The 27,424-nt window shown below is 36.2% G+C and overlaps 1 protein-coding gene across 2 annotated transcripts; it reads left to right on the top strand.

The window, feature by feature from the left end:
• On the top strand, window positions 1–26,715 carry LOC140166606 (vacuolar protein sorting-associated protein 26B-A-like). Of its 2 annotated transcripts, XM_072190106.1 has the most exons (9): window positions 1–99; window positions 16,055–16,198; window positions 17,497–17,566; window positions 18,069–18,225; window positions 19,417–19,581; window positions 21,257–21,363; window positions 22,996–23,064; window positions 24,607–24,749; window positions 26,226–26,715. In XM_072190106.1, the coding sequence occupies exons 1-9, from the start codon at window positions 97–99 to the stop codon at window positions 26,298–26,300; spliced, it is 933 nt and encodes a 310-aa protein (XP_072046207.1). In that variant the 5' UTR covers window positions 1–96; the 3' UTR covers window positions 26,301–26,715. The 2 variants fall into 2 exon arrangements, with proteins under 2 accessions (XP_072046207.1, XP_072046208.1); XM_072190107.1 differs by lacking the exons at window positions 1–99; window positions 16,055–16,198 and adding an exon at window positions 16,511–16,517.
• Window positions 26,716–27,424: the final 709 nt, after the last annotated feature.

The following is a 27,424-nucleotide window of genomic DNA, read 5'->3' as shown; positions in this document are numbered from 1 at the left end:
TCCACGAACACACATATTGCGGCCATTCGTGTCCTCCCCTTTCATTGCCTTTTTAGACAGATACTGAGTATCGGAATTACTCATTTCTAGCCAAGCATGGTGAGTATTTACTTTGAAAAATTATTGGTAGTAATCTAAGGAAACCTTTTTTCTCGCGGTCCGCATATTTTTGTTGAAAATTGTATGATATGCTTGCAATGAATGCTGGACGGTTCGCACCCTTTCAATTTCGGACCCGTGCACTTTCGCCCCCTTTCTATTTCGCACCCGTGCACTTTCGCCCCCTTTTTATACCGCGGGTAGGCTATTGTGCTGCTGTTGATTGATGCACGATCGATTGCTTGAACTCGGCGGTGCCGTGCTTGGCGTAGTATGTTTTATAGTGCTGGGGCCGTCGGGCATGCACAAAGTCATGATAAACCGGGAAGGAAGGAAAGAAAGGATATTTTATAACAAAATAGAGGAACGATTTTTTTTTCTCAGTAATATGATGATAATAATAATAATATGATAATAATATTAATAATAATAATAATAACAATGTTAATAATATAAACAAAGTTTACTTAATAATATAATATAATGATAATAATATGATAATAATAATAAGAAGAAGAAGAATAACAATGATATGCGGATGAATGCAGATTATTTTATCATATTCATTTATTATAAATTTTTGTCTCTTAGTGAAATATTGTATTAGTCTATGTACATTTTTGCATTATAATTATCTTTTAACAAACTTTTATATTTTATATTTTAATAATGTTTTAATATCCCCACGGACATGTGGAAGATCAATATTGTATTGAACCTGTTTTACCGTGTTAAATAAAGTTATTATTATTATTATTATTATTATTATTATTATTATTATTATTATTATTATTATTATCCCTCACTTTTCTCAAAAAATTGAGATTTTTATACCACTGGAAACCTCTGGCTACATAATGTTTATGTCCAAAAATAATTCTTGCAGATTTAATTAGTCTAGCAAAAATATCGTCAATTTTGAATTACGTTCTGGTGTACCAGAACGAAATTACAACAGTGGCCTATGGAGCAGTGTAATACACATAGTCATGCATAACACGCATATAATGCAAAATCGGTATCAACTGAAATTTTGGGAATAAGATTTTTTCAAGCATATCTACCATGTCTACTAAAAAATGTCATAAAAAGATGATACTAGGATCACGAAATACTCCTTTAAGATAGATGTCATTTATGCGTCAGACCCCTATAGCCTGATCATGCAAACAAAAAAGAAAGAAAGGAAATAAAGAAAGAAAGGGAAAGAAAAACGAAATCCAAAGAAATTAAGATGAACTGAACAAATCTAATTGATAGAAATAAATTGATTGTTTAAAACTGTTTATTATGTGCAGCAACGTGCAACAAAACAGGGTTCAAAAGACAAAGCAGCTTTCTTGATTAAAAAAAAAGAAGAAAAAAGGCACTATAAAAAACGCGAAAAAAAAGGAAAAAGAAAAGAAAAATAAAGAAAGAAATTCATCTCCTTTACACGATCTTTATTATCTAAGAAATAGATGCTATATTACATTATTGACATCTTGAGTTCAAACATCCCGCCTTAAAATTGTCGGCATATTTAGCAGATTAAGATATAAGATGTGCCGTGGTGTTAATAAAGCGTCGTCATAATGAGTCCGTGATTGACAGGCCAGTAAACAAAATGAATCATGAACACATAAATGTCAATCATTTACAATGCAGAATTGGATAGCATTTTTTCCACAAATTTGTTTATTTACTTTATGTTATTTATTAAAACCATATTTATACAGGGCTACCTTTCAGATAAATCTGCTATTACAGGGGCTCTGTGTCATAAAAACAATATACATAACAATTTGTAGAATTATACATAAGCCCTATATATGTAAGAATTTTTTAAAAACATAAAAATGCATAAACATCAAAAAATCATACATCAAATATATCAAAATTCATTAAAAGTATTTACATTTCTTTGTTTTATACAATTTACGTAACACTTGTAGAAATATATATTAAATTAATTAAGAACACAGACAAAATACATCATTCATTAAAAGACATAAAAGTTAAAACATTTGGTTCATTATTTACATTTCTCATTAAAACGAACAGAAAACTTTCCTGATTAATAATATTTTACGATCGTACGTCAAGAGGCATATGGCACTTTTGCGTGTCTGTTTACGGTACCCTACCATTGATTGGACCCACACCATACCCGGCGCTTTTCGTAAGTCATTCATTACATAATGGGTTGAAGGAGTCACACTTTATACAATCACGCGGCCAAGTGGCCGGAGACTTGTCAAGCAATCGATCCGGTGCGGGTGTGTTCTGGGACGAATATATGCGTGCTACTGCCTAGTCTCCGTAGGCTACCATTGCATTGATTGAACCCATGTCACGCCCGGCGCTTTCGCGTACCAGTGGCAGCTAATACTCGCGGTGAAGAAAGGTGGTGAAAGTCGGCACAGCATTATCGCAAAGCTGCTGCAGGCATTTATTTTGCTTGTGCGCATTTGTCTTTGAGAAATTTGCTAATTATTTTTTTTTCCATTAGTGTCATGTCAAAGAAGATCAATTTCGGCAACATAAAGATGGGATAAAATTATAAATTATAAGCCATCATATTTTTGTCCATATCAATATTAGGCCCTATAAATTTTATACTTTATAGGCCATAAATAATTGAATACTAAATTATATAGCCTATTATAAAGTACTAATAAGATAACATAATTCTAATAACAATAATATAATAATAATTAATATAAAAATAATAATAATAATAATAATAATAATAATAATAATAATAATAATAATAATAATAATAATAATAATAATATAATAAAAATAATTAATAGGCTTAAAATAAAATAAAATAGAAATGAAATAAAATAAAATAGGCCTAAGTAAAACAAAATAACAAATCAAAAACATAATGAATACCAATCTTTAGTCGAAGCACATTTAATATATGAATCGTAATAAATTAATAATATAGGCCTATTAAATTCAATCGAACCGGAGAGTCCATCAACATACTATTTGCTTTTGTACACGCTGGACCCAGTACCGGTACTGCAAACACAGACAATCAACACTCAAAAGTCAACCAATACTATACACATACAACACCCCACTGTACCGCCGGAGTTGAAGCGATCGATTGTGCATCATCGATCAACAGCAGCACATTACCAGCGGTTTAAAAGAAGGGGCGAAAGTGCACGGTGCGAAATTGAAAGGGGCGAAAGTGCACGGGTCCGAAATTGAAAGGGTGCGAACCGTCCTGTTTCCCTTGCAATCAACCCCATAAAATACGCATAAATCATAATATCGGTCACATGACTCGCAGTGCAGTCGCAACTCGTACATCATTACATGCATCTATCTATAGAAGAAATATTAAATTCGTATATCGTGGAACATTCAACTATAATTGAAGACCGAATTAAAAAGACTAGCTTGCGTATGCCGTCCTGTCAACCAGACCAAAAATGCCATACTGCGCAGGTCAGCAACCAATCACGGCGCGCCTTTGTCATGACGTCAGACGCAAACTAGTATTTTTAATTCGGTATTTAATTATACGCTTGTTACTCCACGACTAATCATGCTAATACACGAGTGTATAGCACTACTCTATGTATGTGTCCATATTGCGAGGTTATCTGCGTACAACAGCTTACTGATTGGCATTCAAGTCCTACTATGACAGGTGAGGTATCGGCCAGGCAAACCTTAGTTAACACATTTGCTAGTCAGCCAAATTACGCCGACAATGTCAATGCATATTTACATAGAAATTTAAAACAACTGGCCGAAGAAGGAAACCTACTTCTACGAAAATACTCGTTGACGCCTGTTCAGCAACTAAACCTACATAAATAAGTTTTCTATACTTCACTTGACCCAAATATATGATTTTTTATGGTGATAAGACAATCGCACATGGAATTTTAGAGGGATTTTGATAGCAGTTCCATTAAAACAAGCTGCTATCATAATGAGACTAAGATCTAGAAACACCCCCGAAATGCCGTTTTGGGGAATTTTGCTAGCTGAATCTTTTTGATGAAAGTCAATCTTTGACAAGATGTAACTTGCTACGGAAAGTGCAATAAAAAAAAGGTTTTCAGTTTTGGCTTTGTTTACTCAAGGGCTTTAATTTGATATATAAAATGATGCAGTTTGATGGCAAATTTGAATTCACCTACTAGCATACCTACTACATGCCTATGGATGCCCAGCGAGGTCACGTCACACTCGGTGTGACGTGCCCTGAACTCCCAATAACTTTCGTAAGCGACAGACAAATTGCAGGAAAGCGTGCCAATTTAAGCTTCCTGTAATATCTATTGCACATAACGTCGAAGTCACAAACTTACAAACTTCAATATGCACTTCAAATACAGCAGACCAGCTGTTAATTATTACCGATCCTGTAGAATAATCTTCAATTTCATGGAATCCCGTTGCTCAGAATTGCAAATGTCATTTTTATCTGTCAAATCCGCTGTGTATGTGTTCAGAGATTTTATGATATGCTCCATAAATCACAGGTGTGAAACTGACTTTATACCACTCGCTTCGCTTTTAAAGCTAGCAGAAAAAGCGAAGCCTCCGGCTACCTCGTGGCATGACGTCATCATGGGCGTGTACAAAATTTCCGATGGGCGCCTTTATTTATTTGTAACCCGTTTTGTGATTGGTTGCAAACACCATTCATCGCAATCGTAAGCCCATCAATGAAGGCGATGGCCTTTTATGGTATGAATTAATGTGACCCGCCAGTAAAGTAGGCCTACGTCTAACCTGATTGGTTTACAAAAATAATTGGATATTTGCTAAGCCAGTCGGCGTGCTCGATGCTTAATAACCTGGTCGTAGAGGGGTTTTTTTTTTAATAGGCGAATTCACATGGTGATCCAGCGATCAAGTATAAATTCAGCATGACTTCTGCTTTAACAGGTGCAATAACAATACGTGGACACAATCAGTGACATTTACACAATGCAATAATGAATTATTTATGACATGCATGGGCTGGATTTTACGATCGAGGTAAGGTTTTTCGGCCTGTCCCTGCGTGAATATTGTTACTTTTCAGCATCAAAGATACTTGCGATGACCAGTTTTTTGCGGACACTTTGATAACAGGTAACTTTTATAGGTCATAGGGTAGAAACGATAGTTGTACAATTGTACGAAAATATACATTAAATTGTTATAGGCCTAAAATGTTTACAAAAATATATTGGTCCATACGTTGTGCATGTATTCAGTTGTTCGACGTATATTCAAGTCCCTGCTTCAAAAGTGCTATTTAATTCTGCAACTGCATGCATGAGGGACAGCGGCGGCGGTTGGTGCAGTATAGACAAGACAAGACCAATGACTACACACAGTCACGCAAAGAGTGTTCCACGATGTACACAAATTAAGTAATTTTTATTTATCAATCATCAGACATACATCATGTACATGTCGTAGACATACTCGTCATCGTACGTTCTAAGTAACCATGGACGAAAAAGATAAAAGACTGTGTACATGTAGTACAAGCAGTCAAAGTCTCAGCATCGCCCAATAATGAGGGCTGATTGCATGATTGTTATGTTCCATGAAATGCGACAGGCAAAACTGGTACGGTACCGGTACGCATGTTTAATATGTACGTACCGGTACCCCAAGTCCAGCTCATAATCGCAAAGGGGAGGCACACAATTAGAGAATAAACGATAGGAATTTTTATTTTGCCTATCCTCTACCGTGTGATAGACGACAGGCAGGTCCAATATTTTTGAGTAGTGGATGCCGCGGGCGCAGCCAGCCCTCGAATTAACCCACGGCACCGACGGCATATTGCCGTGGGTGCCCACCCCATGCCGTAATGCCCTCAAAATATGTCCTTTACCGACGGCAGTCACTTGCCGTGCCCTAAATGAAGTTGCCGTGGGTGCCCTAGCCGGCCGGCCCTGCCCCTTCATTATAAAATCGAAAACAAGTACTGGTTAAATCCCCGCAAAATTGTGGAAAATTAAATCGAAAATCTTGAACACGATCGCTATTTTGAGCATCGTAACCCAGCTATCAATATACACACTTGGGTGGATCCAACTAAGTGACAGGTGGAAAAATCATATGCTTATTCTTACATTTAAATGTTTAAGAAATCTAAGTCCTACATATTTATCATCTCAGTTTGAATTTGTTCATAATACTCATTCTCATGTAACCAGAAATCATTCTTCTAACACATTGATTGTTCCAAAATACAACACTAATTCTGGTTTGCGTATATTTCTTGTCAGAGCTGCTCATATTTGGAACAATTTATCACCAATGATAAGAACTGATATGGAAAATATGTCTTTGAGACAATTCAAAACAAATGTTCTCATTTCATGTTAAAGTATATTTTATGAATTCCTTGTTGTTATTGCATTTTTATCTCATACTGTATCACTTTTGTGTACTATTATACTAGGTTATACTGTATTATACTATGAATGTTATGTTTTGTATTGACTGAGGGCCTGCTTGGAAAGCAGTGCTGGTCACTGAAGTTGTTACCCTCAATAAAGAAAGAATAAACTAAACTAATAGTTTGTTGTGAATTAATATTCATTACCCCTACGTAAGCTTACATATTCAGCCTATCACATCGGCTTTTATACATTATCTGGTTGCTATTCATTTACTCGATTGGTCAGAGAAATACCTTCAACGTACTATCGACCATTCAGAAACGCTGTTAGTAACTAAAGCTTCCTCGACCTCGTGTCATGAACCACACCACTCCACGCCATAAATAAATTCTGCCAGTCACATTTCCCCAATATGAAATTTATTAAAAAGTAAAATTTTAATTTTAATTTTACTTCATTAAAGTTTGGCGGAGGCGGGTTCGAACTCACGGCGGCGGACTGCTTTGGACACTATGAACCCAGCGCCTTAGACCACTCGGCTACTTGTCTTGTTGGAACTCATTTGAAACTTATTTGTAGATATAATCGCAACTTGAACATAGGCCTACCACGTGACAAGCAAAGGCAGAAAACGTACCATATTTTGGAATTTTATTTGCCTAAAAACATTTATGTGTATTATTAGCGCTCAATTGTTGTTAACTACGTGTTTTATACAAAAAAATCCAACAAAAACATGATAACTGGGCGTCTATATGGACAATACATTATATCGATTTTGACACGTGCTTGTGTCTCAGTACATTTCCATGGTCAGTAAAATACTATAGAGGAAAACCTACCATTTTCTTGTATACACGTTCGATGTTTTGATCAAGTATGTGAATATTCGACATTAGACCCAAAATGTTTTTTCAGGAAATTAAAAGATTAGATTACCATAAAAACGAAACAGTAATCTTTTGCCGGGTCTAATGTTATTTATACATAGAATTTTCAACGTTTTTTCTATCCTTATTCTTGCTCAATTAAAAAAATATTTTGGCGTATATAAAATTGAAATAAAATTCTCTGCCCCATAAACGACATCAAACGTGCCACAATTGGATATCACGAATCGTTATATGGTCATTTTCACAGTAAAGGGTGTAACTTTTGATTTTTAGGGTCAAAATTTCAAACCACTTAAATATGTTTCTGTTGACTGTAATCATGCATAGAAGCAACTTAAATTCCAGTAAAATAGTGTTTCAAGGCTTAAACCTTTTGATTTCTGATAAAAATTTGACATTTCCATAACATTTTGGTTAAAATCTAAGAAAAAATGTATTTTACATAAGCTCAGAAAATTATGACATGAAAGCTGGAATACATGTGAAATCCCATTCCAAAGTAAGTCAACAGATATAAGTTAAATTTTATACCATGTTTTGCTATGTTTGTAATTGCAATTTTGAAAATTTTTAACATCAAGGGTCATTTGCAATGGAAATTTCCCAACCTTAAACATATTTTTTAAGTTTTAATTGGGTTCCTAAAATAATTTAAATGTCTAACTTCATGTACAAATACTACTTGATGAAAGGAACCTCCCAGCCAAGTTTCACAGAAATTGGAGTTATTTTTAGAATTGGCAATTCAAGCGATTTGTGTTTCGGAGGCTTCAGTTAACAACACAGGTGATCATAAAAGTAAAATATTTGGCTAACTACTACAAGTTGACATGAAAAATAGGTAAAAAATATCACAATTACCAATTTTCATGCTTTGCTTCTAAGTATTGAATTTCAGTTGTGACAAAAATTAAATTATCACAGCAAGTCATTTTTTTTGTTTGAGGCTTCATGTTTACAATGGTTAAACATGGCAGAAGTAGTTTTTTGAAAACAACACTGTTGGGATCATCTAAGCTGTTATTTTCTTGTGTGTATTGAATCAATGATTCTATCGGCAGATATTGCAGATTTATAACATGATAATTTTTTCACCCATTTGTTAAGTATGGTGTTATTTGCATGTGAAGCCTCCGAAACGGGCTTTCTTGGATATCAGTATATTTTTCAAGCATTAACCATAATATCAATTTTTTTTAAAATTTATGACATTCTGCACATATCATGCAACAATTACAATGCAGATATCAATATGGAACATACCAATTTAGATATGCATAGATGATAATTAAGTTTACTGTTGTTTCGGAGGCTTCATTTGTTTCGGAGGCTTCAATTGTTAACGGAAAGGTTGTATTGGGTCCCATTTTCAAACGGTGATATATATCTCCATGATTTAAAAACAAGTGACTTGAGGATCTACTTTGCTACATTTTGATAAATAGATTGGATGAACTCTTTTATTTATATTTGCCCAAGCTTGCTGAACAGTTTGTTTCGGAGGCTTCAAAAAAGTTAACGGAAAATCGGCTCTTTGAAGTCAAGATTTTATAAAAATTTTAAAAGCTTGCAAATCAACTAATTTTTGTTACCCATTTCAAGTTAAGATATCAACTGTTATGAATCAAGAAGAAGTGAAGAAATAACCAAGAATTATGAACCAAAGCTATACCCACAAAGTTTGTTAACAATTGTTAACGGAAAATGAAGCCTCGAAGCGACAAATATCAAGTCCGGTTCTCAAAAATACAGGGCTGTTCACAATTAAATCTAATGTGGCAGTGTTTACTGAACATATGACCGTACTTTCAGGATAAGAAAAATTATCCATGAACTAACTGAAGAAAACACAGGGTTTTACAAAAATGTTACTGTTTTTTACAGTTTTTCAAAATGGCAATATTAGGTACATTTAAGCCTGCTAAAACTGAACGCAGTAACTCCCGAAGATGATTATGCTACCCAAGGTAGCTGCTAACTAGATGACTTATGTGGCCAAAAATCATGGAATTCTGTGGCTTTATTAGAAAACTACGGATCAAAATGTTAAAAATCCAAAGTTACACCCTTTACCGTGAAAATGACCATATATGATGTGCAGTTAATATTCATATTTTCTTTTATACAGAGGATCAGGGTTGGACTTTTGACCGGTCAAAACCTGTTTTGTCCACAAAGCGGTTAAAACCAGGTTTAAACCGGACAAAAGTGGTCAAATCTGGTCAAAACCTGATTTGTATTCTACATTGTCGAGTTAAAAGGAGTTGTCAATGTATCATACTTATGTATCATTTAAACATAATACATATTACTCGGATAATAATAGAATAATATGATTTATTTATCAATTACTTTTAAAATAAATCATTAATTAAGAAAATATATAAATTTACGCACCCACCTGGCTAGGGTACGGATTTTGCCGGCAAAAACTCATAGTCAGTCAAATATTAAAAAGTAATACAGAAAGCTCATAAACAGTAACACACATGACACAACTTTCAATGAATCATTCAGCATATTTTTTGTCTCATTTAGTCCTTAAAATAAAAAAGTTTTGAATTTGACAAGCCGCATTTCAGAAAAATGCACTAGTGAGCAATGAAAACCCATGCCTTTTATAATTTCTTATGTTACTTGTAAAATTTTACAAAATCTGGCCTCTTGAAAGAAAGTATTTTTTAACTTATAATTTGTTTTGAGATGAAAAAAGTGATCTATTTATCACTTTTTTAAGTTTTTGCCATTTTTGCAGGCAAAAAACTGTTTTTGCCAAGTGGTTAAAACCATGCTTAAAACCATGGTATTTTCCACCTGTGGCAAAAACCTGCGAACCCTGGTACTATTACCGTCTATATCATTCATGGTACTCAAATTATTCAAGTTACCTACAAAAAGTAATGTTACGGCCTACAGTGATATCAATTTGTTTGTTGCACTTACAAGTATGATGGCAACATTTTTGAGAGTTTGTATTAAATTAAATGTCAAGTGAGGTAAATTTTCAAACTTTTTCCTTCATTTTATTTGATTTTGTAGCATAAAAATGGTTTTGACCAGTTTTGACCACTTTTTAGTGGTCAAAACTAGGCGGTTTAAACCTGGTTTTAACCGGTTTTAACCACAGGGTTTAAACCGGGGCGGTTTTAACCGGCCAACCCTGCAGAGGATGCTTCAGTTTTGACAGGAAAAATGTTTTCTTGAAAACCCTCTCACTCGGTTATTTCAAAACGGTAACCACGCTTCCCTAGAATGTGCAATAATTTAGCATTAACATTTTTCTTATTCTAACAGCAAGCGTTTCTAGAATGAATTATGGCGAAATGTGGTGTAGTCATGAACAAAATCTGAGCGCTGGGCAAATCAATTGTTCTCTCGATTATCAAACATTGACTTCCCATTGCAAACCGATGGCGATACCCTTCCGGTATCGTCTTATCATGTACATGTGAGCCCATCTCTGGATATGTTTTGCACGAAATAGTTTTTATCCCGCGAATTTGATCAATATTATTACCAAAGTTACAGCTGTTTCATCGCTGTTTCGAGTCAGTTTTGCAGCTCAGAACTAGGGATCGCAAAATTAAACTGTTGATTTTTTATTGCTTTTTATTATAAAGCAGGTTTTTTAATCAATCAGGTTAGTTTTAGTGTAAAGTTGAGAGTCGAATTTTACTTTGGTGTCGAATTCAGCTGACGGTAATGCATCTATTCGCTTTTGAAAAATTGCCTTGGTGCCCTTCTCAAATTTTCAACAGTTGCCTTGATGCCCTTTTGAAATATTACAAATTGCCGTGCTGCCTTGCCTTTTCAGTAAAAATCCACGGCAATTATCAACTTGCCGTAAAAAAGTTGCCGTGCCCCTTCAGATCCTTAATTCGAGGGCTGGGCGCAGCGTGCAGCCGGCATCATCCACTACGTAGCCTAGGTATGCCAGGTGAATTCAAATTTGCCATCAAACTACATCATTTTAAATATCAAATTAAAGCCCTTTCAAGAGTAAAGAAAGCCAAAACTGAAAACCTTTTTGTCATAGCACTTTCCGTGTCGCAAAGTTACATCTTGTCAAAGATCGACTTTCATCAAAAAGATTCTGTAGCAAAATTCTCCAAAACAGCATATCGGGGGTGTTTCTAGATCTTAGTCACATGATGATAGCAGCTTTTTTTAATGGAACTGCCATCAAAATCCCTCTAAAATTCCATGTGCGAGTATCTTATCACCATAAAAAATCATATATTTGGGTCAAGTGAAGTACGGTATATAGACAACATATAGGTTTCCTTGAGCTAGCAGTTCTTTTATATTTGTATGTAAATATGTATTGCCGGTTTTGGCCATTTTGGCTGACTAGCAAATGTGTTAACTGAGCTTTCCCTCTCATACCTACACTACGATGAAAATATTGGACCTGCCTGTCGTCTATCATAGGTAGAGGCTAGGCAAAATAAAAATACCTGTCATTTATTCTCAGTCAGTTCAATATTATTTTAATAAAGTTATTTTAAAGCAAAAATTAAGTTACCGTCATAAAAAATCCCCTTTTTCTAAAATGAACGAAACTTGTTTACAACTTCACATCTTTTTGTACTGCTATGCGTGCGAGAATTCCGCACTGCGTCTATGCATACGACGCGATACATACGCGCACCTCTATTAGCGTGTTACGTGTTAACAACATTCATGATGACGTGGGGTTGTCTACAGCCTGATAGACGACAAGAGCAAAAATACCAGTTTCTAAACTATCGTACATTGTCAGCAAGTTTGCATTCACGTAATTTGTTACTGACAATAATATTTACAAAAATCTTTAAAATCTCATCAGGAATCTGAAAGGAAATAGTCAAATATTTGTATCAAACTGCGATGTAATCATGGTAATCAGGCCATGCCGTTTGAGGCGAGTGATCGCTCTCGCTCGCCACCGCTCGCCCAAACTCAATTTCTAGCGATCGATTTTAAACTCGCCAAGACACTAAATATCGCTCGCTGAGAATCGCCCAAAATTGAATCCAACATCAATTTACATGTAAGTTTCAGCACTTCAGTGTATCCTGTATCCGATCTACCGTAATAAGTTGGCCTTAAACCCTGGATACGAAAGAAAGGTTGTGAAGCTTTGTGAACAGTGTGTAATATTGTTTCATTAGTATATGAATAATTTTTCAGACCTAGCAAGTGATTCGAAAAATGTAGAGAGTGATTCGACCACTCACCTAGCATCATGCTAGCGAGTGATTAAACACTCGCCTTTAAAATCTAGACGACAAGGCCTGGCAATGCGATGCAATACCCATGATACCGGCAATCGGGGGCTTTGTAGAATTGTATTCCCTGTTGCCCAACACATTAAAAAAAAAAGCAAGGGAATGATTGGATACAGGATATGATCTGAAAAGTGTTACAATTAATATACCTCGACTGCTTTACATTAGACCCAGTTTTAACCACCGTTTATCAGTGGGAGCTGGTAGCCTAATGGATAAGGCGTCCGTCTAGAGATCGGAAGGTCACGGGTTCAATTCCCATGCCGGCACATTCCCTTGCTTTTTATTCAAGTTGGGTTGTGTGCCGGTTGGGATTTGTATTTATTTGTTGTCATGTTTAATTGTAACACTTTGGGTTGGTAAACAGTTCATTCTTTCCTATTATTGTTATTCTTGTTTACCATTGTAACTTCCATTGCCTTTTTTTTCTTTTTTGAAATTAGATTTTATCACTTTAGGATCATTTCCTGGGGATTAGTGGTATGATTTGGTAAAATAAATAATTACTCTAATTAAAATTAAATAATTCAGCAGTAAGATATGCTTTAAATAAAATCTAAAATACACAAATGAAATGGAATTTGGTATACTTATCAAATTGCTAAAGTGTGTGCAGAACAGCTAGTTTACTTTGAAATAAGTTACGAGATCTCCTGGTTTAACCTGGTTTTAACCGCTTTGTGGACAAAACAGGTTTTGACCGCCTTACTTAACAACCCTCTGGTTGATGAGCATTTTAAGCCTAATTTTATATTCTTTCAGTGTGAACAATGCAGTTTTCAATATAAAAACCACAATGTTCAAGTGAAAAATGTCGGGGGTGGAGGAGCAGGTGGATGCAGTAATGGTGCCTTTGGCAATGTTTTTAAGGATTTCGTCACAACTATTATGGTATTGGGCTGGTTTATAAGTATGATATCTATATACCGTACTGACGCGAGTATAGTCCCACCTTCGAGTAAAGTCCCACCCCCAAATTTTCGAAAAATTTCAGAAATTAAAAAAAAAAAAAAAAAATGTTTTTTTTTTTTAAAAAAAAAAAAAAAAAAAAAAAAAAAATAAAAAATTCCAAATAAAAAAAAAAAAAAAAAAAAAAAAAAAGTGAGAAAAAAAAAAAAAAAAAAAAAAAAAAAAATTCAAGATGTTTTGTATTTTTAATATGAAAATTGATACTTGGTATTCATGTCTTACTCTATTACTGATTTCAAAATGCATTCAAATTCAATGCATTTTGAAATCATTAATAGACTATGACATGAATACAAATTATCAATTTACATATTAAAAATACAAAATATCTTGAATTTTTTTTTTTTTTTTTTTTTTTTTTTAGGTCAACCATGAATGATCTAGCATTTAGGTCTAGGTCTAGGGAGACTACTAAAACCAAAAAAATAAAAACTTAAAATTGTTTGTTTTGTTTTTTTTTGTTGAAATTCGAGTATAGTCCCACCCCCAATTTTGAAAAATGTTCACCCAAAAGCGGGGTGGGACTATACTCGCCAGCATACTGTAATAATACGCATCGCCTGTGTGTGTGTCTGCCTGTCCGCCTATTTTCTCGGAGACTGGGGGTCGCCCATTCCTCAAACTTGGTGGGTGGGTGCAGCTTGGTATGAGGAAGAACAAGTTTATATTTTTAAGGTCAAAGGTCAAGGATGGGGTCAAGTTCAATTGAAGTAAATTTTAAACACTTTAAATGGCAAATCTAGCCATGCCATTGCGTTGACCTTGGACTATCAAACAAAAGTTTCCACAGTGACCTTTTTGTCAGACCAACGGTTAATAAGAGGTCAAAGGTCAAGAAAGGTAAAAATTTCAAATTGCTCCTATGGAGCTCAAACTTGGTTGGTGGGTGGACCTTATACCAAGAAACAAAAGTTTCCACGCTGATCTTTTCCTCAGACCTACAGTTAAGAGGTCATAGGTCAAGAAAGGTCAAAATTTCAAATTGCCCCTATGGATCCCAAACTTGGTGGGTGGATGGACCTTGGACTTACAAACAAAAGTTTCCACGGCGAACTTTTTGTCAGACCTATGGTTGAGAGGTCATAGGTAAAACAAATTGCTCATGGAGCTCAAACTTGGTGAGTGGGTGTATCTTTGGCCAAGGAAGCTCAGATTTGCGTTTGTTAGGGCGATCATCCATGGTCAAAGGTCAGGTAAAATTTCAAATTGAGAGCGAAAGTCAGGTCAAATTGCAAAAAGCTACAATTGAGCTCAGCTGTGAGGACAGTGATCCCAGCCAAAGGACACGCCATGATTTTGACATCTGCAAAAGCCAATAACCATGACAGCCGAGAACCGCGAAATACGGGTAACCGCCTAGTGGTCAATATTATACCTGGGTGTAATTTGGGAACAAAAAACAATTTCGAACATGGTTCGGTCATGTATTTTGGCACCGTTTGTCAAGGTATTCTAGGATTTGAAGGTTTGGGTGTGTTAATTCAAAAAGCTGGGTGTGTAAATTAAAATTTGTGTACATAGGCCATGTGGGCAAAAACTGGGTGTGTATTTACAAATTTAGGTGTGTAAAACACTCCCTATACAGTTGGCTGCATAAGCCCTTGCAAGTTGTACACTTTAATATGCATCTGATTGTATTTTGAGCCAAAGTTATACAAATGTATACCATTAAAACGTAAAATAATGACCCAACCACAAGCTAGAGAGTTTAGGGCCAGTCCATGCCAAATCACCTGATTTTAAGGAAATATCCCACCCTCTAGTCACAGAATTTGCTCATTTTTGGATATTAGGTGGAGATTTATGTCAACCCAACAGTCCCTACGGTTTTTCCGTGCGGCTCTTCAAAATTGACAAAATGGCCACCAAGTCCATTTTTCTTAAATTGTTATTTATTGTTTCCCATGTTGGCAAACTTTCACATTTTTTCTTTTTCAGTTTTTATTTTTTTCAAAGTTGGTCCCAACGTGGTATGTTGGACTGTTACGTAATTATGACGATAAAGAAAAATAAAAAATACATAAGAATTGTTATATTTTACATCAATCATATTTAATAAGGGCAAATACCCATCATGTATTGGAAAATGTACGGTCCACCTTATGACATGCGACTTTTTTTATTTTTTAGTCCAAATTTTTTCAGACCACGTACCGATGACAATTTAAAAATAAATAAAAAATAGATCAAAATATCTACATGTAGGGCCCATTTTTTTTTTTTTTTTTTTTTTGACCAACTTCACTAAAAATATTTGAAATGTGGACAAAAATCAGGCTTGTTAAAATTGAGCATTTTTTGACCATTTTTGGTGCAAGTTTCTCAAAGTTGGTCAAAATTCAAAAAATTAAAAACTGGTCCGAGATATTTTCTTGTTTCATGGTCTGATAAATATGAAAATAAAATAGCTTTGAAACTTCTAACAATTTTTTTTTCTTTCCTTTGTTTCATTGATCAGAGTTTCCTTGGGTTCGGCAGTAGTGCCGAGATTGACATTGTCCTAGATGATGCAGCCACAAGAAAACAAGCAGAAATCAAGACAGAAGATGGCAAGAAAGAAAAACTCTTTCTATTTTATGATGGGGAATCCATTACAGGAAGGGTAAGTCAGTCAGAAGGGAAAACTCTAAAAGTTCTATTTTAACAATCCCGATTATTATCAAGTTTTCTAAACCTGCATTGTGTAACTAGCGCTATGTGCAATTTAGCAGTTAGCACCTTTTGAACATGTTGACGTAATTTCAGATCAACTTTAAAGTCAGCATTGCAAAGTAACTTGGCCAAACTTTGGTCTCACCTGCCCTCCAGATGGATATCTGGAGGTACATACCACTATAATAGTATTTGGGTTGCGACAAATAAGTCAGGCAAAATTGGGTTGGTAATAAAAAAAGTTACGGAATCGCTGCATTACAGGAAGGATAAGTTAGAAAGAAAAGAAAACTGAAAATGTTCCTTTCAAGCATTCATGCAAAAAGAGCATTTTTGTAATCTTGTTATAAATTCTACCATCAAAGTCAAGTATAGGTAAAATTCAGTAAAATTATACTTTAAATAATATTTGCATTGAATGGTTTTGAGTATGATACAAAAATATTTTTCTATTAAGTGCAATATATTGTATCACATGAAAATATGCCATTGAATATTATTCATTCAGACTGAAATTAACTTTGACTGATATGACCTCTGTGTGAGTGTATAGCCGATATGCAAAATGTACGCGTATGCATACATCATTTGCGAATACAAAATTCTTTTAAATATTGTAGTTATCCGGGTACTTTGAAAACACACAGCAATGTAAACACAGATTTATTGTATGACTTAGTAATAGTAGGCTGATATGAATAATATTAAATGACAATGTTGTGTTATTATTAAGTAGGTTAATAAAAAAAAACACTGTTGGGAATTTGCGAAATATACCAGAAATAAATGGATACACTGCAGTGATTTTGTAAATTTACTTCTGGGTGTGGTGGTTTGACCAATCGGAAGGTGGGGTGCCAACATTTTGCATTCCTGTTATTTTTCATGCTGTCATTACTTTGATGAAGCTGTATTTCGGAAAATTTTCATTTTTTGTGTCCGTTTTTCCTTATTTCCATCTGGGGTTAATTAGCTGACTATAATTGAGAATAAATGATTGAGGATAGGCAGATCCAATATTTTATCACTACTCAAAAATATTGGACCTGCCTATCCTCTTATCACATGATAGAGGATAGTTTATTTGATTCATGTGAGTGACCAACTAAAATACAGCTTCTATAGTCCTCTCTCAGCTGTACACCTGATTCTCATCTGATATTGCTGATTGGCTCAATAAATCATAGCCTTCTTGTAGCCAATCGGCAGATAGTATTCATGGGTTTATACTAATTTTTGTACTTACAGGTAAATGTCACATTGAAAGGGAAGAAAATGGAGCATCAAGGCATAAGAATTGAATTTGTAGGACAGATAGGTAAGTCTTGCTTAATTTCATATAGAGCCCCTGATTGGTTGATAATCATCTGATGAGAACCAAACAATAGAGCTTTTAGATCTCACTGCAGCCCTATTGACTATTTTTACCATGTCTCTGATTGGTCCAATACACTGATGAATACCTCTCTTTGTAACCAATCAAAATACATGTAGTTCTTAGAAGCATATAATTTGTAGGACAGAACTAGGCAAGTCTTGCTTTGCTACAACATAACTCAAGAACAACAGGACCAACAAAAGTATGTCTGTGATATTTGAATCCTTTTACATGCTCGCTATGAAATGATCAATGTAATTTACCAAAGCTAGGATGGTGGGAATGACCAAATCGCAACAGTTGAAAGTAGTTACTACTAACCTAAATTATTAAAACACATCTAATCACTGTACTTTCTAATATGAATTTGATATAAAATTATCAAAATATTTCTTAGAGGTGGACAATTATACTTATATTAATTTCTGTTCTTTCCTTACAGAACTATATTATGACAGAGGTAACCACCATGAATTCACATCACTGGTCAAAGAGTTAGCGAGGCCAGGAGAACTCTCACAGTCCACAAGTTATCCCTTTGAATTTCTAAATGTTGAGAAACCATATGAGTCATATACTGGAGCCAATGTCAGGTTAAGGTAGGTTAACAAGTCAAATAAATATAAACTATACATAGTAGGGCAGTAGGGCATGGTGGCCCAGTAGTGTGGGCTCTGACTCATAGTAGGCAAATGTAAACTATACATACATAGTAGGGCATGGTGGGCCAGCAATATGGGTTCTGACTCACAAGGCTCCCGCTGGACGCGAATTCAGACGCATTTTTGTATTGATGGACGCAATGTTCAACAAATTTCATCAACCTGTTGCTTCCAGTCGGACGCAAGTTGATTCAGCCCAAAAATGAGTGATTATAAGCTTACCAAATTGGTGTTTGCAATGATCCTATTTCGTAACTTCATCATCATAAAAATCACAAAAATTACGTTGACTGATCACTCCTAATTCTCCTAATAAAGCTTAATTAATATTCATTACCAATGGACCAATCAGTAAACGAGTTATTGACCTTTCATATTTAACCACTCCCATTTTGCAACACTTCCGGGTCAACCAGACTGAATGAAACATGTCATGTGGACAACTAAGCTTTCACTCAAACACGAAAGCAAAAATACAACTTTCTAAACTATCGTACATAGTCAGCAAGTTTGCATTCACATAATTTGTTATTGACAATAATATTTACATAAATCTTTTAAATCTCATCAGGAATCTGAAAGGAAATAGTCAAATATTTGCATCAAACTGCGATGTAATGTGATGCAATACCGGCTTTGTACAATTGTATTCCCTGTTGCCCAACACATTAACATGTACGGACGCACAAACATTTTGTGGGACGCGCAATTCCTGACCAGGTTTTACACTTGTGCGTCCGATCGGACGCAGAGTTTTTGAAGGCTAGCGGGAGCCTTGCTGACTCATAGTCAGAGGGCTACGGGTTTATGACCCTGGCGTGGTGCTATCGTGTGGTGCCATTAGAGTCTCTGTCTCTCTCCACCCAGGTATATAATTGAGTACCAGCATAAAGTGCAGGGAAGGTAAAACAAACTTGTGTGGGAGGAGTGCCTCCCTGGAAATTGCTCTTGATACACAACTGACTTAACCTTAATCTCAAATGTAGTCACCCATTAAGGTAACCCCAGTTAAAATTCACACTCCCTGTGTGGAAAATTAAGATCATTTCTTCCATATGGGGTGTATGGATTTCAACTGAAATAGCACATTGTATATCCTCTAACCTGAAACTGACCTATTAATCGCAGGTATTTTCTTCGAGTGACAGTAACAAAGCGTCTGACAGACTCCGTGAAGGAGATGGACATTCTTGTACACACACTGTCATCATACCCAGAAGTGAATTCATCTATTAAAATGGAAGTAGGAATTGAAGACTGTCTGCATATAGAGTTTGAATATAACAAATCAAAGTGAGTATACACATAATTGATTCCTCCACATGCATTTTCAAAGATCTTGTGATGTTTTCACAAAGATCTTGTGATCATATTGTGAAATTCTTGTAGTAAAATGTGCATTTTGTGATTTTAGCATCTTCTTCTTAGGCGTGTGAAAGTAGATTCCGAGTTTATCGTCCCCCGCCCGCGTCACTTTTTGGAAACCAAAAATGCCAAAATAATTCATTATTTTCAAAGTATCAGTGTTTTCACCAGTTTTAGCAATTGGAAACATATATTTTTGTTTGTAAAACATATAAATTCATAACTTGGAAGCAACACCAGGCTCTTTTCTAACTTTTCTAGTCCCTACCCATATAAAAACATGTTTATAAATAACATGTATGAGTATGGCTTTAAATCAACACGCATTTTAGGTCAATAATGAAATCTGATGAAATAATGAAAATGAAAAATGAAAAAGTCACCTCACCAACCTGGGAAAAAAAAGGGACGATAAACTCGGAATTAACTTTCATGGGCCTTATGGTATGGTTCAATAGATACATGTATCCATGAAAAAAATCTTATATTCAAAATTTCAGTTGATTTGGACATTGAATTTCGGACTTTCGCTTAATTGCATGTATCACATTGCCCCATAGGACAGCCATGAAAATACAAATTGTATGATATCTTTGTCAAAGTACTGAATCTGTAAGAAAGGTTATGCACAGGATCATTATGCACACAAACATTATGTACTCCTAGGTTATGCACAGGATCATTATGCACACAAACATTATGTACTCCTAGGTTATGCACAGGATCATTATACACCAAACATTATGTACTCCTGGTTTCTGATGGTATGAAAATCTCAACTTTTTTGGAATATGCAGGAGGATGAGGCTGTGGGTCAGTCACTTCCCTGACACCTTGGCATGCAAGCCCTTCATGTGCTAAGATGACACACCAACATGCTACATTTTAATGTTTTGAAAATATCTTTCAGGGGTCTACTTTTAATAGACACATGAATTGCTGAACATTAATGGCAAGTTTATAATCTATGGCCAATACAATTTACCTACTCAACGTTTTCCTGATGCGTATTTTTTTGATAAAGTTGCGATCAACATCTCTTACTACAATGTATGTAATACACCCTGGGTTTAACATCCGTCACTATTTAATACACCCTGGGTTTAACATCCGTCACTATGTAATACACCCTGGGTTTAACATCCGTCACTATTTAATACACCCTGGGTTTAACATCCATCACTATGTAATACACCCTGGGTTTAACATCCGTCACTATTTAATACACCCTGGGTTTAACATCCGTCACTATGTAATACACCCTGGGTTTAACATCCGTCACTATTTAATACACCCTGGGTTTAACATCCTTCACTATGTAATACACCCTGGGTTTAACATCCGTCACTATTTAATACACCCTGGGTTTAACATCCGTCACTATTTAATACACCCTGGGTTTAACATCTGTCACTATTTAATACACCCTGGGTTTAACATCCGTCACTATGTAATGCACCCGATGAAATATCTGCCCAACATGATTCTTCTCTGATGGTTGTAATATCAACATATCAAAAGTGGAGAATGAAAAACAAGGTTCCCTGCTTAATGTCCATACAAACAGATCTATAGCAAATAAACTGTGATTTTTTTTCTTCAGATATCATCTCAAAGATGTGATTGTAGGGAAAATCTACTTCTTGCTAGTGCGTATCAAGATCAAACACATGGAGCTTGCCATTATCAAAAGAGAAACAACAGGATCAGGTGAGTCTTTCTTACAGTGCTGCTGATTAGTTGGTTGATAACATGATATAAGGTAAAGTAAAGGTAAAGGATTGAACCTGCATTTTACAGGACGGAGTGCCCATCTCTCTTTCGTTAGCGATTAGGCCAGACTCCACCGTGAAATGTTGCTGTGGGGGGATCGCCACACCTCCTCCACAGCGAGTCTGTTACCTTCCCAGCATTTAAGAATACCGGTACCCATTTATACACCTGGGTGGAGAAATCAAGAAAAGTGCCTTACTCAAAGGCACAACACAATGGTGTCGCCGGTGCTCGAACCCGCAACCTTACGATTATGAGTAGGAGCCCGTTCCGCTTGGCCAATGTGCTCCCTAAACATGATATAATCACTGAGTAACAAATCAAATTTGAGCTTTTAAGTCTTTTTTTAAAGCTAAATGCGATTTTTAAGCTTAGTTCTGGCGTAATCTTGCTATATGTGGTTTGGTCTCTTTTTTTGTCTTTTTATAAAATGCTAGAGTGAACAGTAGCCCATGAGGAGTGACACAGGTCAAGAACTTATATAGACACCCACGCACTACAAAATACAACCACATGGGCCAATAAGTGGTTCACAGCAGCTTAGGAACAACAAGAGTGAAGGGGTACAGTAAAGCATCAGAAACAAGTAATAATCTGCTTATGCACTCTGCTCTTGAAGGATCGTGCGCTGTTGTCAGATATGTCTCTTGACTACTAATCTGGTAGGCTATTCCAAACGTGAACTGCAGTGTGGATGAAGGTCCTGCCAGTAGATATGGTTTTAGAAACTGGTACTGCGAGGGCATGGGGAGGCATGGACTAGCTGGAGCGGGTATCTCCGGGGATCTTCTGAATACAAAATGGTTTGGTAGCAGTGCCTTCAGATCTGGTGTGCATTTTGTAGAGGACTCTTGCTGCAGGCACTTGACATCTTTGATGGAGAGATGTGATGTTCAGCTCTGTGCTTGCTTCCTCCTCACTTACGCCTATGATTTGAAGGTCCTTCCTCTGATAGAGTCTTGTAATCCTAGAGTGGTGGTGCTGGCACTCATCCAAGACAGTGAGGTGTATTCCTTCATTACACTGCAAACTAAAGCCTTGTAAATGGTTGCTCTTCCTCTGACATCAAGTTTATTAATATTTACAACTCTCATCAGAGCACCCAGCTTCTTGCCTGCTCTGGATGAGACATTAGAAATGTGCTTTGTCCAGGTCAGCTTGCTGTCGACAGTGACTCCCAGGATATCTAGCTTCTCCTTCTTAGTCAGTTTGGTGGAACCAAACAGAAGATCTACAATCCTGTGCGAAATGCTTGGGACAGTTTGTTTATTTTACGCATCCCCGCTCCCCTTATTCAATGTTGAATGCTGAAAAATAGTAAAAAGTGGTTGCGCTCAATGTCTGCTCAAACATTGTTTCCAGGGGGAGGGGAGGGGAAGCAATCAAGTACATAACGTGAGCTATGAGTATGAAACGTATCGTGTATTTTCAGCCTTATGTTCAATTCACAGGAATTTGATCTATAAAACATCATCTGTCCCAACGATTTTCGCACAAGATTGTAGCTTGGTTGGTTTCCTCTTTCTGTAATTACACTTTACATTGTTCATTTTACTTATTTTCTCTTAGGTCCAAACACATTCAACGAAAATGAAACGATTGCCAAATATGAGATTATGGATGGAGCACCAGTCAGAGGTAAGTACATGTATATTTTGTTGTTTGTTATTGTTGTTTTGTTTTTGCTCCTCAAAACTTCCTGCTGAAAAGAAAGCAATTTTGTAACATTTCCATAAAAAATGGATTTCCCCCACAAAATGTTGTCACTATCACATATGTGACATCCCATGTCAAAAGCAGACACGGGCAGGTGATCAATTTTGAGGTTTTTACATATCTTATATATAGAGATATTTTGCTCCACAACACCGTTTTCCCCAATGAAATCGGACATTCCTTAGCGAAGATATTGAGTTCGTAAGTTATGGTATTATCAAATTGGAAATTGAGATATCGTCCTTTAAGGGGGTACTACACCCCTGGCCAATTTTTTTTGCCTATTTTTGCATTTTTCTCAAAAATTATAGCAGATTGGTGACAAGTAAGATATGACATATTATAGGGCAAGGACTACAACTACTGTACTGAAAATTCAGCAACTCAAAGCAAGTAGTTATTGATTTATTGATCAAATATGGGTTTTCCTCATTTTTGACTGTAACTCAACAACTGTTGTCTGTGCTGAAATAAAATTTCCAGTGCAGTAGTTGTAGTCCTTGCCCCTATAATATGCATATCTTACTTGTCCCCAATACGCTATAATTTTTGAGAAAAATGCAAAAATAGGCACAAAATTGGGCAGGGTTGTAGTACCCCTTAAAAATATTGACAACGTTGAGAGTAGGAATTACCTTGAAAAAAGTCTCAAAAAATACTACATGCCAGTTATATTCCGATCTGAAACTATCAGATAATATTATAAACATTAATAACATCACAAATTCGCAACAAACCCAAATTGTGAAAAAAACACCCTGGGCAGATTTTTGGCTATTTCTCCATTTACGATCCTGCTCAAAGATGTCTGCTTTTGACATGGGACGTCACATATGTGCCTTTTTAAATTTTGAGCCGAACAAATGAGGTAAAACATGGAAAATTTCAGAATAAATGATAGGAATTTTAGTTTTACTATCCTCTACCATGTGATAGACGACAGGCAGGTCCAATATTTTTGAGTAGTGGATGCCGGGGCAGCTAGTATCCACTACGATACATTGCGGCAGTATAATTTGATCAATACTTCAACCAGGAATATCGTAACCACTCGAACTTGGTATTTTTTAACATTCCTTTTGATAATATTAGTGCAGAAAGGTAGTTTTGAGTGGACTTGTCTTACTTAAGAACCCTTTTTAGTCTGTAATTCTAGGATAATTCTTCTGTCTGATGCAATTGCATTCCTATCTAAAGGGAAACCAATCTTTTTAACGGTGGGTAAAACACCCACTACCTTAAAACCACCCAATTTGGTATGTTTGATTGAATACTTCCATTCTTTCAAGAATCGCATGTGATTCATCCCAAGCTTGAATTGTCTATTGGACAAGTGACAACAACCCTCTCCTCCCTTCTTCAACAAATTACTAATAGTTTTCAGTTTTTACGTCAAAATGCTTCATATACAGTATGTGGAATTTACTTTTGATGCGTAACTCCTAATTTTTGTTTGATTTTAAGGTGAATCGATTCCTATCCGTCTCTTCCTGTCTGGCTATGAGCTGACACCATCAATGCGTGATGTCAACAAGAAATTCTCTGTGCGTTATTATCTTAACCTTGTACTTGTAGATGAAGAAGAAAGGAGGTACTTCAAGCAACAGGTAATGTAGATAGAGCTGGAGCTGGTAGGGCCGATAAAAGACCTAAATTAATATGGGCAAACTTAAGAACTTAACAATTGAATTTTTTAAAAGAGCATGGTCTAATCTTTTAAAATTGTTGGCATTGGAAAAGCGCCTTTCACATATATGAAAGCAGTTTACATTTATTCTGCTGTCCTTAGAATATATGCCAGCTACCAAGGAATGCCCTAGGCATGAGCAACTCTCCCCATTTCACCCCCTGGGTAGAGACAGGCAAAGTGGCACAACAAGATGACACCAATGGGCTCAAACTTGCAATCCTCGGATTGTGAGGCAGAGCCCGTACCACTGTGCCACAATGGCCTCATGTTTGTTTTCTGTTTTCTTCTACTTTGAGGCCTACTTTTAAAATAATATGTTTCTAAATTTTGAGTTGAATTGCTCCAGCAGTTCTGATATGGGAAGCAAAAATGTGTATATCATTGCCCTGTAAAGTAATATTCAGATTTCCTTTTACAAATTAAGCATACTGCTAGCCGTCCAGCGCGTATTATTTTGCACAAGGTCCAATGCACGCGTTTGGCGTCGCGCGCGTATACGCGATGGTTATGCTGTCAAAGGAAATCTGAATATTACTTTAGTATAGGACAAACACATCCGGTACCCAGGGGTGTAGCAAGAGCCTCAGGGGCCCATGGACAAGAAACAGTGCAGGGCCCTTTAAGCATGGCCAGATTTACCATTGGACCAGGGGGGCCTCCAAAATTGCCCTGTGCATGTTCCTTTTAGCTCGACAACACGGTAACACCATGTTTTGGACCAAAATATGGTAAAATTGCACAATTTGGCGCGCTTTATGCATATCATACTAGCTCTTCACAAAGCAAAATTCACCTTCATTTTGGGCTAAAATTGTCTGGAATTGAACATTTATTTCGCGCGCAAATGTCCTAGTCAGATCGGAACAATATGCTTATCTCACTCTAATTTGCAATGCTTCTGCCACCACTGTCGATCTTATAGTAGGCCCCAATTTGTAAACCAAACTTGGCCTCTTGAGTACACATGCCTTCCTCACGGTGAGTTTGGGGCCTCCCAAATTTTGGCCTGGACCAGGTAAATTCGGCCCTGCCTTTTCTCAGGAACTCCTTAAAGGAATCAGTGCTTATTTCATTTTATTTTTGCTTGGGGCCCCTGAACCTTTGGGCCCCATGGACTTCGGCCACCCTGTCCCCCTGCTTGCTACGCCCCTGCCGGTACCACAATATATTTCACACCATTTAAACGAAACATCTCTCAGGCATTCAATTTTTCTGGGTAATGAGAAAAATATGAGCTTTTTTGTGATTCCAAAATCTCAGTTTGATGAAGAAAAATTGGGGATGAGGCTGTCGATCGGGTTACACCCCTTTAATATTGCATTGTTGGTAAATTAATTACTGTATACTTTCCAAAAAGATATTAATTTCCATTCTCTTGTCATTTGTGTTACAGGAAATAACTCTATGGCGAAAACATGAGAAGACCAAATCGAAGCCCACACTCCAAGCACAGAAATTAGGGGATTAATTAATTGCTTAATTACCCATAGCTAGCTGTGCAAGTAATTTAGCCTAGGAATATTCCATATTGTCTATAAATGTCTTTGTTTTCGTCATGTCTTTATATTGTGCCTCGTCACAGTCAACTCATTCCATACATACTGTACAGCGGCAGATTTTAATGAGGTCAGAATCACAAATTAAAAGCCTGCAGAAATATTTTGCAAGCATAGGTTTGAATGTGATGTTTGAACCGCAAGTAAAAGACACCACAAAACTGCTCAGAACATGAAATGGTGTAAATTAATACCACTCAAATATCCTGCTGTACAGTAACCCTTGGCTTTCAGTTTGTGCAGCTGACCTAATGTTTGAGGGATAATGGCAACATTTTTGTGTTACAACTCTGAAAATTTTATTAGTGATCCGTTAATTTATAAAAATGGAAAGAAAGTGAAACCAAATATCATGATTAATAACATTTGCGAGATGTTCACAGATTGGGTTATTCCAGTTGAAATCTATACACCCTTATGGAAAACACAACCTTAATCTCCTCCAGAGGAAGTGTGAATGTCAAATGGGGTTACCTGAATAGGTGATACTCTGGCCTTGTCTTTTGAAAATTGGTGGCGAGTAACAAATCACTCTCCTCAAAACTTGTCAGGTGAGCTGTAGGCGAGTGATTTTAATCACTTGTATTAGTATTACACCAAATGTAGGCGAGTGATAAAAAGCTCTCCTCAGCTTCATTTTAGGCGAGTGATGGCAAGTGATCACTCTCACTCGCCTCAAAAGACAAGGCCTGGATACTATTTGAAATTCACATTACCTGTATGGGAGATTAAGGTATTTTTTCCACAGGGGTCTATGGATTTCAACTGGAATAGCCCATTTGACAGAAAGATAAAATAACCTTTTGTCACTGGGCAGGAAGAACCCATTGAGACATTCTGTATTGTATATAGAATGATATGCCCAACCTCTGAGCCTCATGCATACCTTTCTTACAGTGTAATTGATTGGTTAATTACATGATATAATCATCTGAGTAACCAATCAACAAAGAGAGGTTTGTATTTATGCAATTTGTGATCAATTTCGTTTAAGGTGTCAGTTTGAAGAAATAACTTGTGCTCTGATACTTCCTGT

This window comes from Amphiura filiformis, chromosome 12, assembly GCF_039555335.1.
Source record: "Amphiura filiformis chromosome 12, Afil_fr2py, whole genome shotgun sequence".
Taxonomy (NCBI): domain Eukaryota; kingdom Metazoa; phylum Echinodermata; class Ophiuroidea; order Amphilepidida; family Amphiuridae; genus Amphiura; species Amphiura filiformis.
Note: the sequence above shows the minus strand (reverse complement) of the source record. Positions and strands in the feature narration are given on the sequence as shown.

Bases quoted from the DNA above. Each gene is read 5' to 3' on its own strand.
- LOC140166606 (XM_072190106.1), top strand. The intron at 21,364-22,995 runs GTGAGTCTTTCT...ATTTTCTCTTAG, and splicing joins AAGAGAAACAACAGGATCAG to GTCCAAACACATTCAACGAA. The intron at 24,750-26,225 runs GTAATGTAGATA...TTTGTGTTACAG, and splicing joins GGAGGTACTTCAAGCAACAG to GAAATAACTCTATGGCGAAA.